This window comes from Equus quagga, chromosome 9 (assembly GCF_021613505.1).
Source record: "Equus quagga isolate Etosha38 chromosome 9, UCLA_HA_Equagga_1.0, whole genome shotgun sequence".
NCBI lineage: Eukaryota > Metazoa > Chordata > Mammalia > Perissodactyla > Equidae > Equus > Equus quagga.
Window position 1 is genome coordinate 26,088,779 of NC_060275.1, and position 21,258 is coordinate 26,110,036.

General features: G+C 38.6%; 1 protein-coding gene across 3 annotated transcripts in view; it reads left to right on the forward strand.

Moving 5' to 3' along the window:
- The window catches only part of DYM (dymeclin), a 364,500-nt gene that overhangs the window by 37,006 nt on the left and 306,236 nt on the right, over positions 1-21,258 (forward strand). For 2 of the 3 annotated variants that reach the window (XM_046671418.1, XM_046671417.1), the window contains exon 3: positions 11,885-11,937. The exons of the other annotated variant lie outside the window; for it this stretch is intronic. In XM_046671418.1, coding sequence (XP_046527374.1) covers positions 11,885-11,937 — 53 coding nt within the window. The remainder of the gene's footprint in view (positions 1-11,884; positions 11,938-21,258) is intronic. 3 annotated transcript variants of the gene reach the window in all.

Sequence of the window (21,258 nt, forward strand, 5' to 3'; positions counted from 1 at the left end):
CTTCTCTGTCTGTTTCTGTCACCTGTAAAATGAGGATATTCTTGTTCCCTCAGTCAACTTCTTGGGGTTTTTAAAAGAAATCAAATAAAATAAGGTGAGCAAACTTTGAATAGTGTATAGATCTATACAGATGCAAATTATATCTAATCAGCAAATTTGTTTGCATATCAACAATTAATATACTAAAGTCTTTAAACACATTTCTTTTGTAGAAGGTTAAGCAATACTTTTCCCAAATCTCCTCCTCCCTTGTTGAAATACTTTCTTTAAAATATTAACGGAAAAGTCAGTTTCAACTCAGTTTTAGCCAAACAACCCCAAATTCTAAAATAGTGGAGTTCAAATTAATGAAGTCCTGCTAAGCGTATACTTAGTTGCAGTCTTTAGTTTTTAAAAAGAAGTTATTTTTTTCTGTTGTGTAAAAAAGTTTTCTCAAATCTAATTTTATGTGGGAACCCAAATACTTCTGTATTTGAGAATACATTAATAAGACTTTTTTTGGGTTACAGTGTTATTTGCCAACTGGGAAGCTGCTTTTCTAAGATTATGTATGATTCAACCTCTTTTTTCTTTCTTTAATCCCAGAGGGCCAACACCATGGCCTGGCAGCATCCATTGGTACTTTTTTTTTTTTTTTTTAAGATTTTATTTTTTTCCCTTTTTCTCCCCAATGCCCCCCGGTACATAGTTGTGTATTCTCCGCTGTGGGTTCTTCTAGTTGTGGCATGTGGGACGCCGCCTCAGCGTGGTCCGACGAGCAGTGCCATGTCCGCGCCCAGGATCCGAACCAACGAAACACTGGGCCGCCTGCAGCGGAGCGCGCGAACTTAACCACTCGGCCACGGGGCCAGCCCCCATTGGTACTTCTTATGTTACTTAAAAATCCAAAGTTTAGACAGATGAAGAAGAACAAGACAGATGGCTTGGTAGAAAAGAAGAGACTCGAAAAAGAAAAAAAGGTTCGATGGTGGAAACTGCTAAGGGGTCACAGACGGTTCCTTCTGGTGCTGTGTATTGGCTCTGTGAGATAGGTCACAAGTCATCAATTAGTTCTCAGCCGAAGTGTGCTGCTTCTGTTAGCTCCCCTAGTATTTTACTTGCCAACTAGCCTGTCTGGCCTGTTACACCAGCTGACTAAAATATTGTAAATAACTCTTGCATATTTCATGTGTGACAGTTATCAGGAATAGGCGTGTCATTTATTAGATGACCCATTTCATATATTTGTTTTGGTTGTGGAAACTTGAATTCTTGAACTACACGCTTCGTAGGAAATTAGCTTTTTTTTCCCCTACCAACAAATGTTCTTTCTTGTTTATTTGTCAGTTTTGGAAAACTGCTTGCCATCCAGCTGTGGTACTCTGTTGAATGAAAGGATGCATGCTGTAACTCTGAACTCCGGTCGTCTTCTTTCTTTCATGAACTCATGTTGGGGTCTCCCTGAGGTTGTGGGGGAGAGCAGATCTAACCATCACGGCGGCAGTGTTTCTCTTCTCTGCTGTCACCTCGTGAATTGTGGCTGGTGATGTTTTCTGCACAAGTGGCTCATATAGTCGATCGTCTATTTTATAAAGAAAAACTATCATCCACAATTTTTTTTTACCTAATATTTGCTAATTTGTCCCCTTTTTTAATCACAGCCGAACATTTCTCTGTCTTCTGTGCTATGCCATTCTTGAAGTTAAGGCCAGAGTTCTTTGTCATGTCAGAAGATTGTAACACAGGGTTTAAATCCAGAGAAGGCATGAACTCTCGGTGCAGTGGCTCTTGATGTGCCCCACCCTCCACGTGGTTTAATACAAAAGTTGACTGCCCAGTACAATGAAAGAACTTAGGTGGTGTTGAATAGAATTTGTTTTCAGTTTACAGTGGCTTGATAATAATTTGTCAGTTAGATATCACATCTTTTATAAATTCCTCTCTATAGGCCATTTTAGAGGGAAAAATGTCTGTATTTGTCATAAAGGTTCTTATGCTTGCTTACTGTCAACACATGCTTATCTGAGTTGCTTAAAGATCACTGGATTTGGTGTCAAAAGACCTGGGTTTGTAATTTTGCAAATTTAGGAGTAAGTGTGGGTTTATAAGCCACAGTTATACACTTTTGGTGGGAATGGTAATTGGCCAAATGATTCTGGAATGTAATTTTGCAATATTCATCAGAACAGAAGTGTTCATTAACTTAGCAATTCCACTTCTTAGAGTTTATGATGAGATAATTGGACAAGTTCAGAAATGTGAGAAAGATATATGTATAAAGACGTTCATAGCAATGTTTATGATAGCAGAAAATTGCCAACAACCTAAATGTCTACTAGTAAGGAGACTGGATAAATAAACAGAAATGGTGCATCTGCACACTAGACCAATATACAGTCATGAAAAATGATCATATGTTTATAGTCATGGAAAGAGATCCACAGCATATTAAGTGGTTAAAGCCAGTTATCAAACCATTCGTATAGCATAATCTTGTAAAAGCAAAATTGTATATATGTGTGTATTTTAAAAATGTGTATATTTATATAACTCTTTTGTATAGGTTTCTATAGCTTTATTTTTCTGATCCAATTTTTTTGAAACATGTTATTTTGAGATAATTATAGATTCACAGGAAGTTGCAAAAAAATGTATAGGGAAGTCCCTTACATCCTTCACTTAGTCTCCCCCAGTGGTAACATCTTGCCTAACTATATGTCAGTATCAAAACCAGGAAATTGACATGGGTACAGTCCACAAAAGTTGTGATTTCAGCAATTAGTTATACATGCACTCATTTGTGTGTGTCTCTGTGGTTCTGTGCAGTTTTATCGTGTGTAGACATGAGTAACCACCACAACAATCAAGATACTTAACTGTTTCATCCCAATAAGGCTCCCTTGTGATTTCCCTTATGGCCACACCCATCCTATTCCTTCTCTCCATCTCTAACTCCTGGCAGCCACTAATCAGTTTTCCATCTCTAATATTTTGTTATTTCAAGAAAGTTATATGAATGGGATAAAACAATATGTAACATTTTGAGATTGGCTCTTTTGCTCAGCAGTGTGTCCTTGAGAAACATTCAAGTTGTGTATTATCAGAAATTAATTCCTTTTTATTGCTGAGTAGTATTCTGTCTTGTGTATGTACCATAGTTTGTTTAAACAATGACGAAGTGAAGGACATTCGGATTGTTTCTAGTTCTTTGGCTGTTACGGACAAAGCTGCTATGAACATTTGTGTACAGGTTTTTGTGTTAACCTGTTTTTATTTTTTTTGAGATAAATACTCAAGAGTGCAGTTGCTAGGTTGTATGGTAAGTGCATGTTTAGTTTTATAAGAAATGGCCAAACTTTTCCAGAGTGGCTGTTTTCTATTCCCACCAGTAATGTATGTGAGATCCACTTTCTGCATCCTCACCAGCATTTGATGATGTCACTCTTTTTTGTTTTAGCAGTTCTGATAGGTGTGTAGTGTTACCTCATGGTGGTTTTAGCATGGTTCGTTTTTACAATAAATATAAAAACTATTTTCCTTTAAATTTAAAAATGTAGACAAAGAGAACAGATTAGTGGCTACCAGGGGAAAGGTGGGGTGGGGGGTAGGCACAAAGGGTGAAGGGGTGCACCTACAACACGATGACAAACAATAAGGTACAGCTGAAATTTCACAAGATTGTAACCTATCATCAACTCAATAAAAATTAAAAAAAAAACTGTTTTCCTTTAAAAAAGAAAAATTACTTAGATTTAAATTTATGTTCTGCCATTTATTAAATGTTACTTAATAATAGAAGTTTTGCTAGGTGATTAGGGGATATTGATTTCCTTTGTAATCCACTAGGGTTATATTTCTACTATAGTAAAATATTAATGTAAATAAAATCAAAGCAGATCACCTGCAGTTGTTTGACACAGATGTTTTGATACTATTTCAAAAGGTAAAACGACTTAAAAAACTACTAAACTGTGTTTTATACTTCCCCTCTGCCACATGAAGGAAAGACAGGGGAAGGCTGGTGAATTAGTTGTAAGCTGTATTAACAAATAAATATATGCAAATTTGACAGTTTAATACTAGTGGTTTCGTTAGGGGGTTAGAGAACTCACATTTATTGAGCTATGTGCAGGTACTTTCCATGCTTTGCCCTGTAGTCCTCACAACTATCCTACGAGGTAGTGGCATCCTTACCTCCATTTTACAGATGAGGAAACTGAGACTCTCAGATTAAGTAACTTGGCTGGGTCATGCTAACAGGAATGAGGAATTTGGAGTTTGAATACGTGGCTTGAAAATCTGTACTCTTTCCGTTGTCCCAGGGGTGTACATTGTCTTTAGTAATGGGCCACGTGATTGGAGATCCTCGTGGACAGTGTACATGAGTTTGTTAATTGATGGTAATGGGTCAGTTGAGAAGTGGTGCACTTGGTGTGTAAGTATTGAAAGTGACCAGCAAGTGAATCTAGTGGGTGCAGAAACATTCCATATTCTCCCTGTTGGTATTCCTTCCTAGTGTTTCAATTTGGTGTATAATTTTAGTAGAATTAAACTAGAATTCTTAAAGATTGTGTGCTTGACTGTGTTCTTCTTTAGTAACAGTTAGTGGTTTATCCAAGTTTGCTGGCCCAATGCTTGGCAGCAGTAGTTAATTAGAGTAGTAGTTGTGAGCACATGGTTATGCTTTATCATATGCACTACTAGAGGCATTATTGTTGTTATTGTTGTTGTTCACAGTATCCTGTTTTTTGCTAGAAATCTCAAAGTTGTTGACATTTAACCATCATATACCTGGGGCACTTCTGTAGGAATTCTGTTAGTGTCTGTTTCTGATTCTGTGCTAATGGCTTCCCATTTTATTTATTTGTTTGTTTATTTTGCTTGGGGAAGATTTGCCCTGAGCTAACATCTGTGCCAGTCTTCCTCTATTTTGTATGTGGGTTGCTGCCACAGCATGGCTGTCTACGAGTGGTGTAGGTCTGCACCTGTGAACCAAACCTGGGCTGCCGAGGCAGAGTGCGCCAAACTTAACCACTAGGCCACAGGGCCGACCCCCAGTGGCTTCTCATTTAATGTAGGATAAAATCCAAACTCCTTAACATGACATTAAGGTTCTTCACTCTTTTGCTCTATTTTACCTTGCCAGCTTCTCTGCTACTTGCACTCCCCAGTTACTTGCCTTTGTCATGGGGTGTGTTCGTGCACTTAGCTGAGGTGGCATGGATGACAGTGATTATTTGAGACAACTTAGAATAACTCAGCTGTAATATTGGTATTCATTGGGGAATGCTGTCGTAGAAGCATGTTAGAGAGGTTGAGGGTGATGACAGTACTCTCCCTAGGGAGATTCCCTTCATGAAATCAAAGCAAAGAAGGGAATAGACTTAGAATATAGCCCAGAAATGACAGTGGTAATGTTTAAGAACTTCTCTATAGTTGTGAAAATTTTAATAACCACTTCCTGGCTGAATTATCTCCATGAAAGTCCAATAAAGGTTCTTAAAACTGTGGAAAAATCCCTAGACTGGTTTCAGATTTTCTTGTTGCTGGGTGTATGTGTGTGAGTGAGTGATTCTTGGGCATAATAGCTCCAGCCCCATAGGTCTCATTGTTCATTGGGGTGTCACCAGCAAAACTGAGATTCCTGTTCTGTGACTCCGTCTGTTTATGTTGCAGCTGGAGTGATGTAGTGGTGAAGCCCTGAGCAGGAGGAGCCTGATATGCTGTCACGTATAGGGACTGCTTCAGACAGAGCCACACCTGGTCATTGGATCAGTATGGTGGTTTATCTAGAGTTTAGTTCACTTAGCAAAAGTTTGATTGAAGATTGCCAGTTTCGAGTATTTATTCCTAATCTCCTGTTGCTGACATATTTCACATTGACCCGGAGTTGTGGAGCTTGGATACAGTGAGTTTGAGGTACTCTGTATGGTACTCATTTATTTAATCTGTATTGGTATGAATGTTTGCTGCCTTTTTGCCTGCTTTTTGCATGCTTCCAGTGTCCCAAATCTGCTTTCAGAAACAACGTTCGGTTTCTAATTGTAATTGTCTTGGAAACATTGGCATATTTTGCAGAACCGTTTTACTTTTATTTACTGCAAATGATGATTTGTTAGTTGCCTGCTGCCAGCACATCTGAGCTCATTTGTTTAACTAAAACAGTGCTGTGCATAGATGCCTATAACACGCAGCAACAGTTACCAACCACCCCAGTTGCTTACCACCTCATTTTAGCTCTAAATCAAGCAAATGGGCAAGAAGATTATTCTTAAAATGTTCCAAGAAGTTTAGAAAATTGGAAGATGGAGGGATGGGAGGAAAGGAATTCGATTATAACAATCAGCATGTTGCTTTTGGCATAGGTATGTCTGGCTGATTTCCTTTGTAGAAGTAAGCAACACTTCAGAGTGCAGAAATTGTAGGAATCTTTTTTTTTAATAGGTAATTACCAAGTGTTTTTCTTCTGGCGGAGCCACTGTACCAGGCATGGTGGGGGCTGCATGGGTGAATGAAACGTTTTCCCTGTTCTTAGGGTTCTTATAATCTGGGCGCGGAAGGTGCTTCTGAACTGAAGTGGTGATTGGTGAGGAGGTGGTGTCAGTGGTGCTGTTTCAGATCGCAGCTGTATGTGAGGGACCCAGGCCTGAAAGGCCTAATCACAGAATCAGAGAATGGCAAGTGCTGGCTGGCTCACCACAAGAGGGAGCTTTCCAAGAGAGGTGGGATAAGTCCTAGTTTTTCCTGGTTTCTTCATCCTTGAATGAGAAAGAGATCACTGCTTCAAAAAGATAGATTTTACATTTGGAAACAAAATATTAAAGAATATATATATATGTTTGGTTTTTTTTTTTTTGGTGAGGAACATTCACCCTGAGCTACCATCTCCTGCCATCTTCCTTATTTTTGCTTGAGGAAGATTAGGTCTGAGCTAACATCTCTGCCAGTCTTCCTCTGTTTTGTATGTGGGTTGCCACCTCAACATGGCTGACAAGTGGTGTAGGTCTGCACCTGGGATCCGAACCCTTGAACTTGGGCCACCAAAGTGTAGTGTCTGGAACTTTAACCACTAAGCCATGGGACTGGCCCCTTAAAGAATATTTTAATAAAAAGTTAAACTTAGGGGCAGACCTTGCCTTGAGGTCTGGAGAGTGTGAAGTGTTTCTTGAGGAATGGGGAAAATAATTAATTTTGTCCTCTGGCAATGAAGGGTCCAACAGTGGCGTTCATTCATACAGTGCATTTTAATTAAGTGCTTGATTTGTACCAGGCTGGGGCCACTGTGAGGAACACAGAGCCCACAGTCTAGCAGGGTCAACAGATAAGTAATTGGGCAATCTTGCTATTGTGCGCTCAGTTTTATGATCAGGTTCTTTTGGGGCAGAGACCAGGCTTCTCACCTGGTCTTAGGTGATCCTGGAGGAAGCGATGTCCAAACCAATCTCACTAATACATTAGTCCTTTTTTCAGGCTAATCCTCCAGTGTTGATTACCATCTGCGTCTCAGGAGGTGCCAGGCTCTCTGTGACTGCCACACATTTGTATGTGCTCTTCTTTGTATCTGGAAGGGCTTCCTCTTTCATCTGCCTGACTGACTTCTCTTGCTCCTTCAGGACAAACAGTTACTTCTTCCAAGATGCCTTCCTTGACTGCTCCCGGAGTAGATCGAATGCCCCTCCTAAGATCTCACACTCAGGGCTGGTCTTGATCTTTGTACTTCCCCTGCACCAAATAGTCTGTCTGGTTCTTCATTCCTCCATGTAGCCTGAGGTAGAGGCAGCGTCTTTCACAGAACCCAGCACGGCCTGGGCACCCAGGCACTGTTTACTGAACGAACAAATTCCTGAGCTTCTGAAGGTTATAGACATGTGTATATAATTGAAGCTCTTGGTTCCAGCCAGTTTTAAGAGAGTATTATTGACTGAAGAAAGTAGAAGCAGCCGTGAAACAGATTTTATGCGCGTGGTCTGGTTATTAACCTCGTAAAGCTTTTTACAATCTTTTGCATTTTCTGCCTCTTTTATTTTTTGCCTGAGTAACCAGTAAACTGAGAATTGATAGTTCCTACTTCTTGCCAGCTCACTAGTGTCTATTATTAAATCTGACCACAGTGATTATTAATTAGAAGTCTTTTGGTTATTAATAAAAATAAATTTGATTTAGCATATGCCAGAAAGAGGGGCGTATGTGATGAAGAGACAGAGGTGTTGCATAGAATCCAAGATCAGGAACCCAGCTCAGCTGGTTCAGCATGACCCCACTCCCTGGCCATAGCTGACTGAATCAGAGATAGACATCTAACGTAAGCCATGCCAGAGTCTCGGGGAATTTGGAATTGAGATGGAAAGACAGGTTTTCCATATGGCTGGAACTTGGCTGCAAAGCTGAAGCTTATGGGAAGCCATCTTCTGTCCACTGAGAAACAGAGAAAGCCCCTTAGTAAGAAAGATGAATAAAAGAGCTTTGCGGAGGGAAGGAGAGAGAAACAGAAAGGACTCAGGATTCCTGCTGGCCTTCCCATCGGTTCTTGGGACCAGACCTTAAGCCTTGTTGTCTTCCTCAATGGCATATTCACTGCAGTAATTAGTGGGTTTTACCTTTGTGTGTATAATACTCTGGAGCAGCTCTGTCTAATAGAAGTATAAGGTTAGACACATATGTAATTTAAAGTTTTCTAGTGGCCACATTAAAAAAGTAAAATGAAACAGGTGAAATTAATTTTAATAATATATTTAATTTAACCCAATATACTCAAAATATTATAGTTTCATGAATGTAAGGATTAGTAATGAAGTATTTTCCATTAAAAAAAATCTTTGAGGGGCTGGCCCTCTGGCTGAGTGGTTGAGTTCCTGCCCTCTGCTTCAGCGGCCCGGGGTTTCACCTATTCGGATCCTGGGCCTGGACTTGGCACTGCTCATCAGGCCATGCTGAGGCAGCATCCCACACAGCACAACCAGAGGCACTCACAACTAGAAAATACAACTAGGTACTGGGGGGCTTTGGGGAGAAGAGTAAAAGAAAAAGAAGATTGCAACAGTTGTTAGCTCAGGTGCCAATCTTTAAAAAAAAAAAGAACAAATCTTTGAAATCTGGTATGTATTTTATATTCCAGCACATCTCAGTTTGGACTAGCCACATTTCAAGCACTCAGCAGCTGCGTGTGGCTAGTGGTTACCATATTGGACAGTGTAGTTCAGAGATAGCTAAAGCAATCTGTTTTTTTCCTTAGTTTCTCTAAAACTTTCTTGTCAAAGGCATTAATGCTTATGGATCGCTGTTTTTGAAAGTGTGCTTCACCAGCAACAGCAGAGAACGCTAGGTAGGGGGCAGTTTTCAACTAGCCATAGAAGAGTTGCCCATTTGGAGGATTTGCTGTGCCGTATGTATTGGTGTAAAAGAAAACGTAATTCTTAACGCGGTCACCAGGCTCTAAAGCTGGTTCTTGTTCTTCTGAGACCTCTGGTTCCTGGAACGTTACTTCAACTCCTTAGAAGCCTCAGTTTGCTTATCTATAAAAACAGAGTTTATAAATGTCCTGCTCATTAGGAGAGGTTTTCATGGTATTTAAATGTGCTAATAAATTTGAAAGTGCTTTGAAAAACATTGAAAAGGATTTACAGATGTAAAGCATTATTTTAATTTATTAACTAGGAAAAAAATACTGCATTTTGGAGTAAGTAATAGCTACCATTTACTGAGGGGTTACTTTGTGCCAGGCAGTGTTCTAAGTACTTTGCACGTATTATATAATTTAATGATAGCACTTTTTGAAGCAAGTCCTCTTATAATCATCTCTCTTTTATGTATGAAGAAAGTAAGATATAAAGAGTTAAGAAAATTGCCTCATGTCACATAGCTAGTAACTAGTTGAGATGGAATTGGAATGCACTTTTTTTTTTATTGTGGCAAAATATACACAACATAAAATTGGTCATTTTAACCGTTTTTAAGAGTATACTTCTGTCGTATTAAGTACATTCACTTTGTTAACTATCCCCACCATCCCTCTCCAGAACTTTTTCAACCTCCCAAACTGAAACTCCGTATTCATTAAACACTAACTCCCCATTCGTCTCTACCCCCAAGCCCGCCATTGGCAACCACCATTCTACTTTCTGTCTCTATGAATTTGACTACTCTAGGAACCTTATGTAAGTGCAATCATACAATATTTGTCTTTTTGTAACTGACTTAATTTCACTTAGCACTAATGTCTTTAAGGTTCATTGACATTTTAACATGTGTCAGAATTTCTTTCCTTTCTGAGGCTGAATAGTGTTCCATTGTATGTGTGTACCACATTTGGTACTATCATTCATCCATTGATGGACACTTTGATTGCTTCTACCTTTTGGCTATTGTGAATAATGCTGCTGGGAACATGGGTGTATAAATATCTGTTTGAGTCCCTGCTTTCAATCCTTTTGGGTGTATATATATATACCCAAAAATGGAATTGCTGCATCATCTGGTAATTCGATATTTAATTTTTTGAGAAATTACCATACTGTTTTTCACAGCGCCTGCACCATTTTACATGTCCACCAGCAATGCATAAGGGTCCCCAATTTCTCTACATCCTCTTTAACACTTTTTTCTTCTTTTAAATAATAACCATCCTGGGGCTGGCCCTGTGGCTGAGTGGTTAAGTTCACGTGCTCTGCTTCGGTGGCCCAGGGTTTCGCTGGTTTGGATCCTGGGCGGGGACATTGCACCGCTTATCAGGCCATGCTGAGGTGGCATCCCACATAGCACAACCGGAAGGACCTACCACTAGAATATACAACTATGTACTAGGGGGCTTTGGGGAGAAGAGTTTAAAAAAAAAAAAAAGAAGATTGGCAACAGTTGTTAGCTCAGGTGCCAATCTTTAGGAAAAAAAAAATAATGGTAGCCATCCTAATGGATGTGAAGTGGTATCTCATTGTGGTTTTGATTTGCACTTCCCTAAATGACTAGTGATGTTGAACATCTTTTCATATACCTACTGGCCATTTGTATGTCTTCTTCAGAGAAGTGTCTGTTTAAATTCTTTGCCCATTTTTAAATTGTGTTTTTTGTTGTTATTAAGAGTTTTAAAAAATATATTCTGGCTATTAATCCTTATCAGAGATTGATTTGCAGATATTTTCTCCCATTCTATTGGCTTAACTTTTCACTTTGTTGATAGTATCCTTTGATGTGCAAAAGTTTTTAATTTTAATGAATTCCACCTTGCCTATTTTTTCTTTTGATCCTTGTGTTTTTGGTGTCATCTAAGAAATCATTCCCAAATCTATGGCATGAACCTTTCCCCTGTGTTTTTAAATCTAAGAGGTTTTTGTTTATGTCTGTCTGTGCCTCCTGTCTCTGTCAGTTGTGTCTGTTTGTTTTTCTATATATGTATAAATTATTGAAGCTTATGTAAAAGCTCTCTCTTTTCTTGCCTTATTTCTTCCTTTTTTTCATTGTTAAACTATTTGAAAGTATTGCAGATAACATGAGACTTCATGTATCTCCTAAAAATAGTCATTTTTCTAAATAACTGTAATCCCATAATCAGTACTGCCCTTGGGACTGGGCAGATGGGGCCCCTGCCTTGTGCTGTGTACTTTGGAGTGCCTTTCTTGAATTTTCCTGAGTCCCACCAACGCCATCCCTTTTCCTTTTCCCAATGCCTGAAAGACAAGGTGCCCCAAGTGCTTCTCTTTTAGGAATCTCATGTTGAGAATTATAGAAAATTTTCTAATTACATCGAAGTAGAAGCTTAACTTTATTTTCCTAGTGTTATTGTTTACTACTACTGTTTACCATATTTTCCTTCTAAATTATTTTTATCTTTATTTTTGTATATTCCTTTCACTGGTTAATATATGCATATTTAGTGTTGTAATTATTAATTACCTTTCTTCTGTCTCTCCAGTACTGAGTTGAAGCTCCTGGAGGAGGCAACCATTTCAGTCTGCAGGTCTTTAGGTAAGGGGGAAAAATGAGTGTGTGTGTATGTGTATGGAGGCACTTATATCAAAATTTCTGTTATAAATTTTGGTAGTATACTATGAATTGAATTAATGAAATGATATCTTCTTGATGATGATGGTAATAATAATTACTTTCATTCATGGTGCGCATTGATGCCACTAGAAGGTACCATTCACTTAACAGCGCTGAGACACGTTTGGTTAATCTGCAGAAGTTTTAATGGACTCTGCTAAGCCGTAGACTCTTTCAGCTTGTTCCTTTTGTGAATTTTGAAATACTGAGAAAACTAAAAATATTGAGTTAGTTTTGTAGTTGCATGTATAGTTCATAGAGAATTATAGGATTGTTTGTCCTTTGTTTTGCCAGTTGTACTAACTATATATGCTGTTGTTGGCTACATTAACCAGAATGGTTATCACTCGTTAGTAGGAAAGTGTATTAGGAAGCTTCTTGAATTAGTAATAACAACTTGGTGTTATGGTAAAGCACTTGGGCTCTGGAATCAGTTTATGATCTTAATTTCAGCTCTGCTACTTATTAACTGAGCCTTAATTTCCTCATCTAAACTGCAGGATTCTCGTAAGGAAAAAAGTCAGATAACAGGTGAAATATCCAGTAAATGCCTAGTATCTCATCATTAATTCACCATTTATAGCAACAAATGTTGCCTTTTTTGGGCCTCATTTCTCGAATACTTTACTTTCAAATTGGTAGCAATTGGAAAGGAATGTGAAAAAAATGCAGATAATTAGACTTATATTTCATTGTTACTTTGAAAATTAGAGATAATGTGTCTGTAAAATGCCCAGTGGATAGGAGCTCAAAATTATTTTAATCTGTGTTTCTCACTTGACATTATATATTTGTGTCGTTATATATTTAAAACTACTTTTGGAAACAGCAAAAAAAGATAAACCTTTGATGCCCAAAATTCTGACAATACAGTGGTACGGTTAAAATAAAAACCTTCCCATATTAAACAACACAGGAAATCACTGCTAATCTTTTGTGGTAAGGTTTTGTTTGAAGTATTTTGTGTGTATTGGTTTACAGGCACAATTTTATATGTGGTATTATTTATATGTTGTTTCACTCAGCAGCATTTAGGAACTTCTTTTCACGTCAGTAAGTATAAATGCCTATCAACTTTAAGGGCCATGTGTGTATGCAACAATTCTCCTCCTTTTTTTGGTCTGAAAATGTTATTTTTCCTTCACTTTTGGGGGATACATTTGCTGAGTGTAGAATTCTGTGTTGGCATTAATTTCTGTGCTTTAAAGATAACATTCTGCTATTTTTCTGGCTTTTCTCATTTTTGTTGAGATGAAAGCTGTCAGTGTTTTTGTTGTTCCTTTGAAAATAATAGAATTTCTTTCTTCTGGATGCTTTTAAATTTTTCTTTGTCCTTTGGTTTTCAGCATCTTAGAAGGATATGCTGAGGAGTGGTTTTCTTTGGGGTTGTTTTGCTGCTTGTGGTTTGTAGAGCTTCTTAAATCTGTGGGTTGATGTCTTTTATCAGTTTTGGAAAATTCTCAGCCTTTCTTGGTTTATACATTGTTTCTGTCCTATTCTGCCTTTCCTCTCCTCTGGGACCTCTGTTATACCTCTGTTCATGTTCTCATTGTGTTCCATACACCTGTTAGACTTTTTGTTTTTTACATTTTACATTCCTTGTTTTTCCTCTCTGACCTTCAATAGGATATTTTCTGTTAACCTGTCTTTAGTTTACTCATCTTTTCTTCTGTTGTATCTCATTTGCTATTAAACCCATCGATTGAGATTTTTAAAATAGTGTTAATTTTAGAATAGCTTTAGATTTACAGGAGAGTTGCAAAGCTATATGTAGAGAGTTCCCATATAACCCTCATCAGTTTGTTCCCTTCTTGTCAACATCTTACATTAATATGGTACATTTGTCACAACTAAGGAATTAACATTGGTGCATTACTATTAACTAAACTCGACACTTTATTTGGAGTTCACTAGTTTTCTCCTAATGCCTTTTTTCTGTTTCAGGATTGTATCCAGGAGACCACATTACATTTAGTCATCATGTCTCCTTAGCTTCCTCTCGTCTGCAACAGTTTCTCAGATTTTCCTCATTTTTGATGACTTTTAGAGTTTTGAGAAGTACTGGGAGGGTGTTTTCCAGAATGAGTTTGTTTGATGTTTTTCTCATGTTTGGATTGGGGCTTATGGGTTTGTTAGGAGGAGGACCACAGAGATGAAGTGCTATTCTCAACACATCATATCAGGAGGACATGCTGTTAACGTGAGTTATCACTGATGATATTGACCTCGATTATTTGGCCAGTGTTATGTGTGTCAAATTCCTCCACTGTATAATTGCATCCCCCCATCATCATTGCCTTCATTGTTGAAGGAGAATTTTTCTGGATACAGAATTCTTAGTTTATATTTTTTTCTTTCATCCCTGCGAATATATCATTCCATTGCCTTCCAGTCTCCATTTTTTCAGATGAGGAGTCTGTTGTTAACTGTATTGTTGTTCCCCTGTAAATGGTGAGTCATTTTTTTCTTGCTCCTTTCAAGATTTTCTTTTTGCCTTTAACATTTTTTTTAAATTTATTTTTTATTCTACTTGGGGTTTGTTAATATTCTTGGATGTGTAGACTGTTTTCCATTTATTTTGGGAAGTTTGTGGCCATTATTGTTAGGCTTTTTATATTCATCTTTATTACCTTTTTCCTAAATGCGCACATGAGGTTTTCTGGGTTAGAGACAGATTTCTTATTGAGTACCCCACAGTGAATAGTAAGTGCATTGTTCCCCTTTTGTCCTAGTTCTTACCTGCTAGGACAGTACTGCAAGAATCAGGTCATTTGTTTTATTCTGAGTAGGCAGACATCCTGTAGGTGAGAGATGAGGAAAAAAGATTTTCCCTACTTGTAAATGAGAAGGAGTTAGCTGTCCCCCTCATCTCCCGAAAAGGTCTCCTCTTCAGCTCTTTGGTATGTAAATCTCTTCAGGAGCCAGATAGCCTTCCTCCTCCTTGTCTTGGCATTTTAGACCTAGAGATGTCTCCAAGTTCTGGGACCTCATTCCTTCTTGAAATCTGAGTACTGAGGAAGATAATACTCTTGTCTCTCTTGCACCTTTGGAGTCAGCCTACATGCTTCTCCTGCCATGTGACTGCTTGACTTTTGGTGAGATAGACATTTGAAACGCTTGGCTACAGTTCTGATCCTTATGGTTTGTGAAAAAGTCCTAGGAGAAGTGAAAGCGGGCTTTCTCTTGCTTTATGGCATATGTGTTTCCCTGACCCAGGAGGTGAGGGCTTTTTTTAAGATGTTTTTTCTAGCCCCTTTCTCTCTCTCCTGTCCTTCTGGGTCTCCTATTACTATTTCTGGGTTTTCTAGTCCGCGGTGTAACTGTTGTGAGATGTGGTTCTTACTGCTCAGACATGACCCTTCAGGGATGTCAGTGGAAAGTCCTGGGTAGTAACCAAGTCCCTCTAATTTGGTGAGAGTTAATTTCAGCTCTAAATTCTGCTTCCCCAGCACCAGGCAGCTGCTAATGTGTGTTCACACTGTTCTAGTTCTCCATTTGCTGTTTCCATTGGGTTCCATGGAATCTTTTTCTGTTTGTGCACAGTACAGGAGTCAGTCAAGCATGGCAGACAACTTCTCTCTCTATGAACAACTTTATTGATATTTCTCTCAAAACTCTGTAGTGTTGTTCAATTCTTGTTTTTTTCTTGTGTTCATAATAGTTTACATCAATGTGAGATTTCAGTTGTACATTATTTCTTGTCTGTCAGCACATAGGTGCACCTCTTCACTCCCTGTGCCCACCCCGCACTCCCCTTCCCATGGTAACCACTGAACTGTTTTCTTTGTCCATGTATTTGTTTATATTCCACATGTGAGTGAAATCATCAGGTGTTTGTCTTTCTCAGACTGGCTTATTTCGCTTAGCATAATTCTCTCCAGGTCCTTCCATGTTATTGCAAATGGGATGAATTTGCCTTTTTTTCTGGCTGAGTAGTATTCCATCATAGACATATACCACATCTTCTTTATCCAATCATCAGTCTATGGGCACTTGTCTCGGCTATTGTGAATAGTGCTGCAATGAACATAGGGGTGCATATGTTATTTTGGGTAGTTGATTTCAAATTGTTTGGGCAGATACCCAGTAGTGGGATAGCTGGGTCATATGGTAGTTCTATTTTTAGTTTTTTGAGGAATCTCCATACTGTTTTCCATAGTGGCTGCACCAAGTTGCATTCCCACCAGCAGTGTTTGAAGGTTCCCTTCTCTCCACACCTTCTCCAACATTTGTTATTTTTAGTCTTAGTGAATATAGCCATTTTAACAGGCATAAGCTGTTATTAAGATTGCTTATTTGGGGGGCTGGCCCCGTGGCCGAGTGGTTAAGTTCGCGCGCTCCGCTACAGGCGGCCCAGTGTTTCGTTGGTTCGAATCCTGGGCGCGGACATGGCACTGCTCATCAAACCACGCTGAGGCAGCGTCCCACATGCCACAACTAGGACCCACAACGAAGAATATACAACTATGTACTGGGGGGCTTTGGGGAGAAAAAGGAAAAATAAAAAAAATCTTAAAAAAAAAAAAAAAGATTGCTTATTTGGGATTTTTCTTGTTTGTGGAGGTATGCCTGTATTGCAATGAATTTCCCTCTTAATATGGCTTTTGCTGCATCCCATATAAATTGGTATGGTATCTTATCATTTTCATTTGTCTCCAGATATTTTTTGATTTCTCCTTTAATTTCTTCAGTGATCCATTGCTTGTTCAATAGCATGTTGTTTAATCTCCAAAACATTGTCCCTTCCTCAGCTTTTTTCTTGTAATTAATTTCTAGCTTTATAGCATCATGATCAGAAAAGGTGCTTATTATTTCAATTTTTTTAAATTTATAGAGGCTTGCCTTGTTTCCCAACATATGGTCTCTCCTTGAGACCATATGAGAATGTTCTGTGCGCATTTGAGAAGAATGTGCATTCTGCTGTTTTTCGATGAAGTGCTCTATATGTGTCTATTAAGTCCAACTGGTTTAGCTTTTCATTTAATTCCACTGTTTCCTCGTTGATTTTCTTTCTGGGTGATCTATCCATTGCTGTGAGTGGGGTGTTGACGTCCCCTACTATCATTGTGTTATTATTAATATCTTCTTTTAGGTTTGTTGATAGTTGCTTTATGAGATTTTGTGCTCCTGCATAGATATTTATAAGTGTTATTTCTTCTTGATGGAGTGTCCCTTTGGTCATTATATACTGTTCCTCTTTGTCTCTCTTTACCTGTGTTATCTTGAAGTCTACTTTCTGTGATATGAGTATTGCGACGCCTGCTTTCTTTTGTTTGCTATTAGCTTGGAGTATCATCCACCCCTTCACTCTGAGCCTGTGTTTGTCATTGGAGCTGAAATGTGTTTCCTGGAGGCAGCAAATTGTTGGGTCTTGTTCTTTAATCCATCTTGCCACTCTGTGTCTTTTTATTGGAGAATTCAATCCATTTACGTTTAGGGTGATTATTGATGTATGAGGGCTCAATGCTGTCATTTTATCATTTGTTTTCCTGCATTTCCTTTGTTTCTCCTCCTGTGTGTTTTGGTCTACCCATTAAATTATGAATTTTTTTATGATGTATTTCTTTGTTTTTTACTTATTTATTTTTTGTGTCTCTGTTCTGCTTTTTTGTTTAGTGATTACCCTGAGGTTTGTGTTTAGAATCTCATGTATAATATAGTCCATTTTCTGATGACCTCTTATTTACCTAGTCCATACCAATTCAGCCCCTTTCCTTCTCCCCTCCTAAGTTGTTTTTCTCATATCTTATTCCAACTTGTGTTGTGAGTTTGTGGTTAAAGTGACAAGATTGTGTTTGTTTTTGATGTTTTCCTTGCTTTTAGCCTAATGCTGTAGTTGAATATTTGCTATCCTATTCTGATTCTGTCTACCTATTTATCTCCTTATTCTGTGTTTTGTGACCCCTTTCTCCACCCCCCCCTTTTTTTTTTCAGGTATGAGGGCCTTCTTGAGGATTTCTTGTAAGGTGAGGGTCTCATGGCTACAAACTCCCTTAGCGTTTGTTTGTCTGGGAAAGATTTAATTTCCCCCACATATCTGAAGGATATTTTTGCTGGATAGAGTATTTTTGGCTGAAGATTCTTGTCTTTTAAAGTTTTGAATATGTTCTTCTGTTCTATCTTGTAAGATTTCTGCAGAGAAATCTGCTGAAAGCCTGATAGAGGTTCCTTTGTAGGTTATTTTCTTCTGCCTTGCTGCCCTTAGTGTTCTTTCTGTGTCATTCATTTTTGTCAGTTTTACTACTATATTCCTTGCAGTAGGTCTCTTTACATTGGCAAATCTAGGAGATCTGGAAGCCTCTTCCACACATGTTTCCCTCTCTTTCCCTAGATTTGGGAAGTTCTCTGCTATTATTTCTTTGAACACGCTTTCTGCTTCATTCTCCTTCTCTTCACCTTCTTGAATACCTGTAATGCTTATGTTGCATTTCCTCATTGAGTTGGATATTTCTCGGAAACTTTCTTCATTCCTTTTTAGTCTTAGTTCTCTCTCCTCCTCTGTCTGGAGCATTTCAACATGTCTATCTTCGATTATGCTGATATGCTCCTCTATGATGTCCAGTCGAGCATTTAGGGAATGCGTATTTTGTTTTCTCTCTTCCATTATGTCTTTCATCTCTAGTATTTCTGATTGATTCTTCTTTGTAGTTTCAATGTCTTCTGTGAATTAGCTCTTGAACTTGTTGAATTGTTTCTTTACATTCTCTTTTACCTCACTGAGTGTTTTGATGATGGCTAGTTTGAACTTTATAGTTCAGCTTACCTATTTCTGTGTCCTCAGGACTGAGTTCTGGGTGCTTGTCATTTTCTTTCTGGTCTGGAGTTTGGTGTAATGTCTGATATTGGAACGTTGTTTCTTTCTCATTTTGATATTATTCGGTTGCAGTTACAGCCTGTCACCACTGGTTGGGGATTGAGAGCTGGGTAGTCTGAGCTCTCTGCCTTCAGCCGAGATCGCAGGGGCTGGAGCTGGGCTGAGTGGGTGGGGGGGAGGGTCGCTTTCTCCTAGATGCACTCCGGGATTTCTCCATCAGGTCTCACTGTCTGGTCTCCTGGGCTCTTGGCTTGATGAGGTCACTCTCCGCAAAAGCTTTCACCCCATTACAGGGCTTCCCTCTAGGCTGCAAGGGCGCTAGGGAGTTGTGGGTGATCCTGTGGACGTGCAACCCCTCCCCTACTCCTTCCCTCATGGATCCTCCTGCAGCAGTGACCACAGTCTTTAGGGGAGGGAGCTAAGTTCTCTCTTACCCCATTCCAGCTCCTCGGAGGGGCCTCCAGCCTCTCTGTCCTCTGTCGTGTGGCTGCGTGTCTCCCAAGTTTTTGTTTTTAGGATGTCTTCTGTTGGAGTACAGATGCCCCTTTTTGTTGTATGTTGGAGGGGAGAGAGTCCCAGGCAAGTTCCCTCTGCCATGATGCTGACGTTGCTCCTTGTTCAATTCTTTTGTGACATCTAGTATTAACCTGAAAGGAAGTCTGAGATCTTAAGTTTTTTTCATTTTGCTTTGTTCATAAGACTTTCCTCCTTTATCTATTGTGATTGTTTCTCATTATACTTTTTCTTTATTTTTTGCCTGTAATATGATGACTTTTTAAAATTGGTTTATTAAAGTATTTTTCAATTCTGAAGTTTTCTTTAGTTACGACTTTGGTTTTACCTGTGTTTTGGCTTTTTTCTGCCTCAACTTAGGATCACCTGTAATGTTCAGGTAGGATCTCTATTCTTTACCTTCTGTATCTTCTTTTTCTTCTTTGTTCTTTTCTCATAGTTCTTCCTTTATATCTTTGATTCAGTGTTTCATACATTACTGTTCTTTTCTTTCAAGATTCTAGTTGTTATTGCATTTTTAGTTTAGTTTTCATTAGTCCTTGTTTTTCCTACATGTCAGACTGCTCTCTTTTCATTATACCCCTTTTTCCCAGTGGTTTTCTGTTCTTTTTTTTAAAAAAAATAGATGATTGATTTTCCTGTCCTCCACCAGTGATGCTTGTGTACCAAAATTCTTTTGCCAATTTTGATTCAGCTCTTCTGCTGAGGTTTCAGCATAATCTATTGCTTATTCCATTGTTACTATTATTGTTGTTTTCGTCTTACTGATTCATTAAACCAGCAAATATTTACTGAGCGCCTACTATATTGCAGGCTCTATTCTATAAGCTGGGGATGTGACTGCAAAACAGACTAACCTAGGTCTCTGACATCATGGATCTGCCTCAGTGCGGGAGTCAGACCATAAACAAATACGCATATTTTATGTAATGATTACTCGTCAGAAAGAGAAAGCAGAGTATGGGCATAGAGAGCATCCGTGAAGGCACATTGTTTGTTACCAGAGGGGGTGTGTTTATTAACCCCGTTCCTTGTGTGGATCCTGTAGGTGCTTGTTGGGTCTGCTGTTATCTTAGCTTGAAGGCAGGCTGTTACCATTCTCTAAGCTAATTTCTAGAACCCAAGAAGGTTTTATTTTGTGCAGGTTTTGCTTTGTTTAGATGCAACCTTCTCTTACATTTACTCCTTGGCTTTGAAGTGTGAGGGAATTCTGAAATTCCCAGATTGAAATCTCGACCAACGTTTTGCTCTTGTTTGCCTTGTTTACTTCTTCCCAGTTGTGTGCTGGGGGTTGTAGCCTCAGAGTTGGTGCAGTTACTGGGTGGGAGGGTCCACCTATGTTTTCTGGTTAGAGTAGGCTGTGAGAGGGAGCCTTTTTCCTCAAAGGTCATTTCAGGCAGTTAGGTTTGTAATGGACCATTGATAACTAAATAATTTATATATCAGTTATGTAAACCTTGTAGATAGTGAAAGTGTTTCTTGTTCTGAGGGGAGAAGAACCGTCTTTCCTGATCAGCATTTTATGTTTTCATGGATACTTAATTTTTAATTCTTTGTTTTTGAAATTTTCACCTTTATACAAAAACAGACAGAATAATATAATGAAATCCTATATGGTGATCTCCCAGTTTCACTTATTTTGAACTTGTTGACAGTCTTGTTTCATCTGTGTCTCCCACCCATTTATTGAAGTGTGACATATATACAGAAAAGTATAAAAGTAAAAAGTATATACAAAACAAAAAGCATTTCCTCACATATCATTTGACACAAATCTCAGACATCCTATCATTGCATCCATCTTTACATATTAATTTGACACAAATCTCAGACATTATATCAGTTTGTCCATCTTTACATATTAATTTGACACAAATCTCAGACATCACCTTATTTCATCCATAAATATTTTAGTA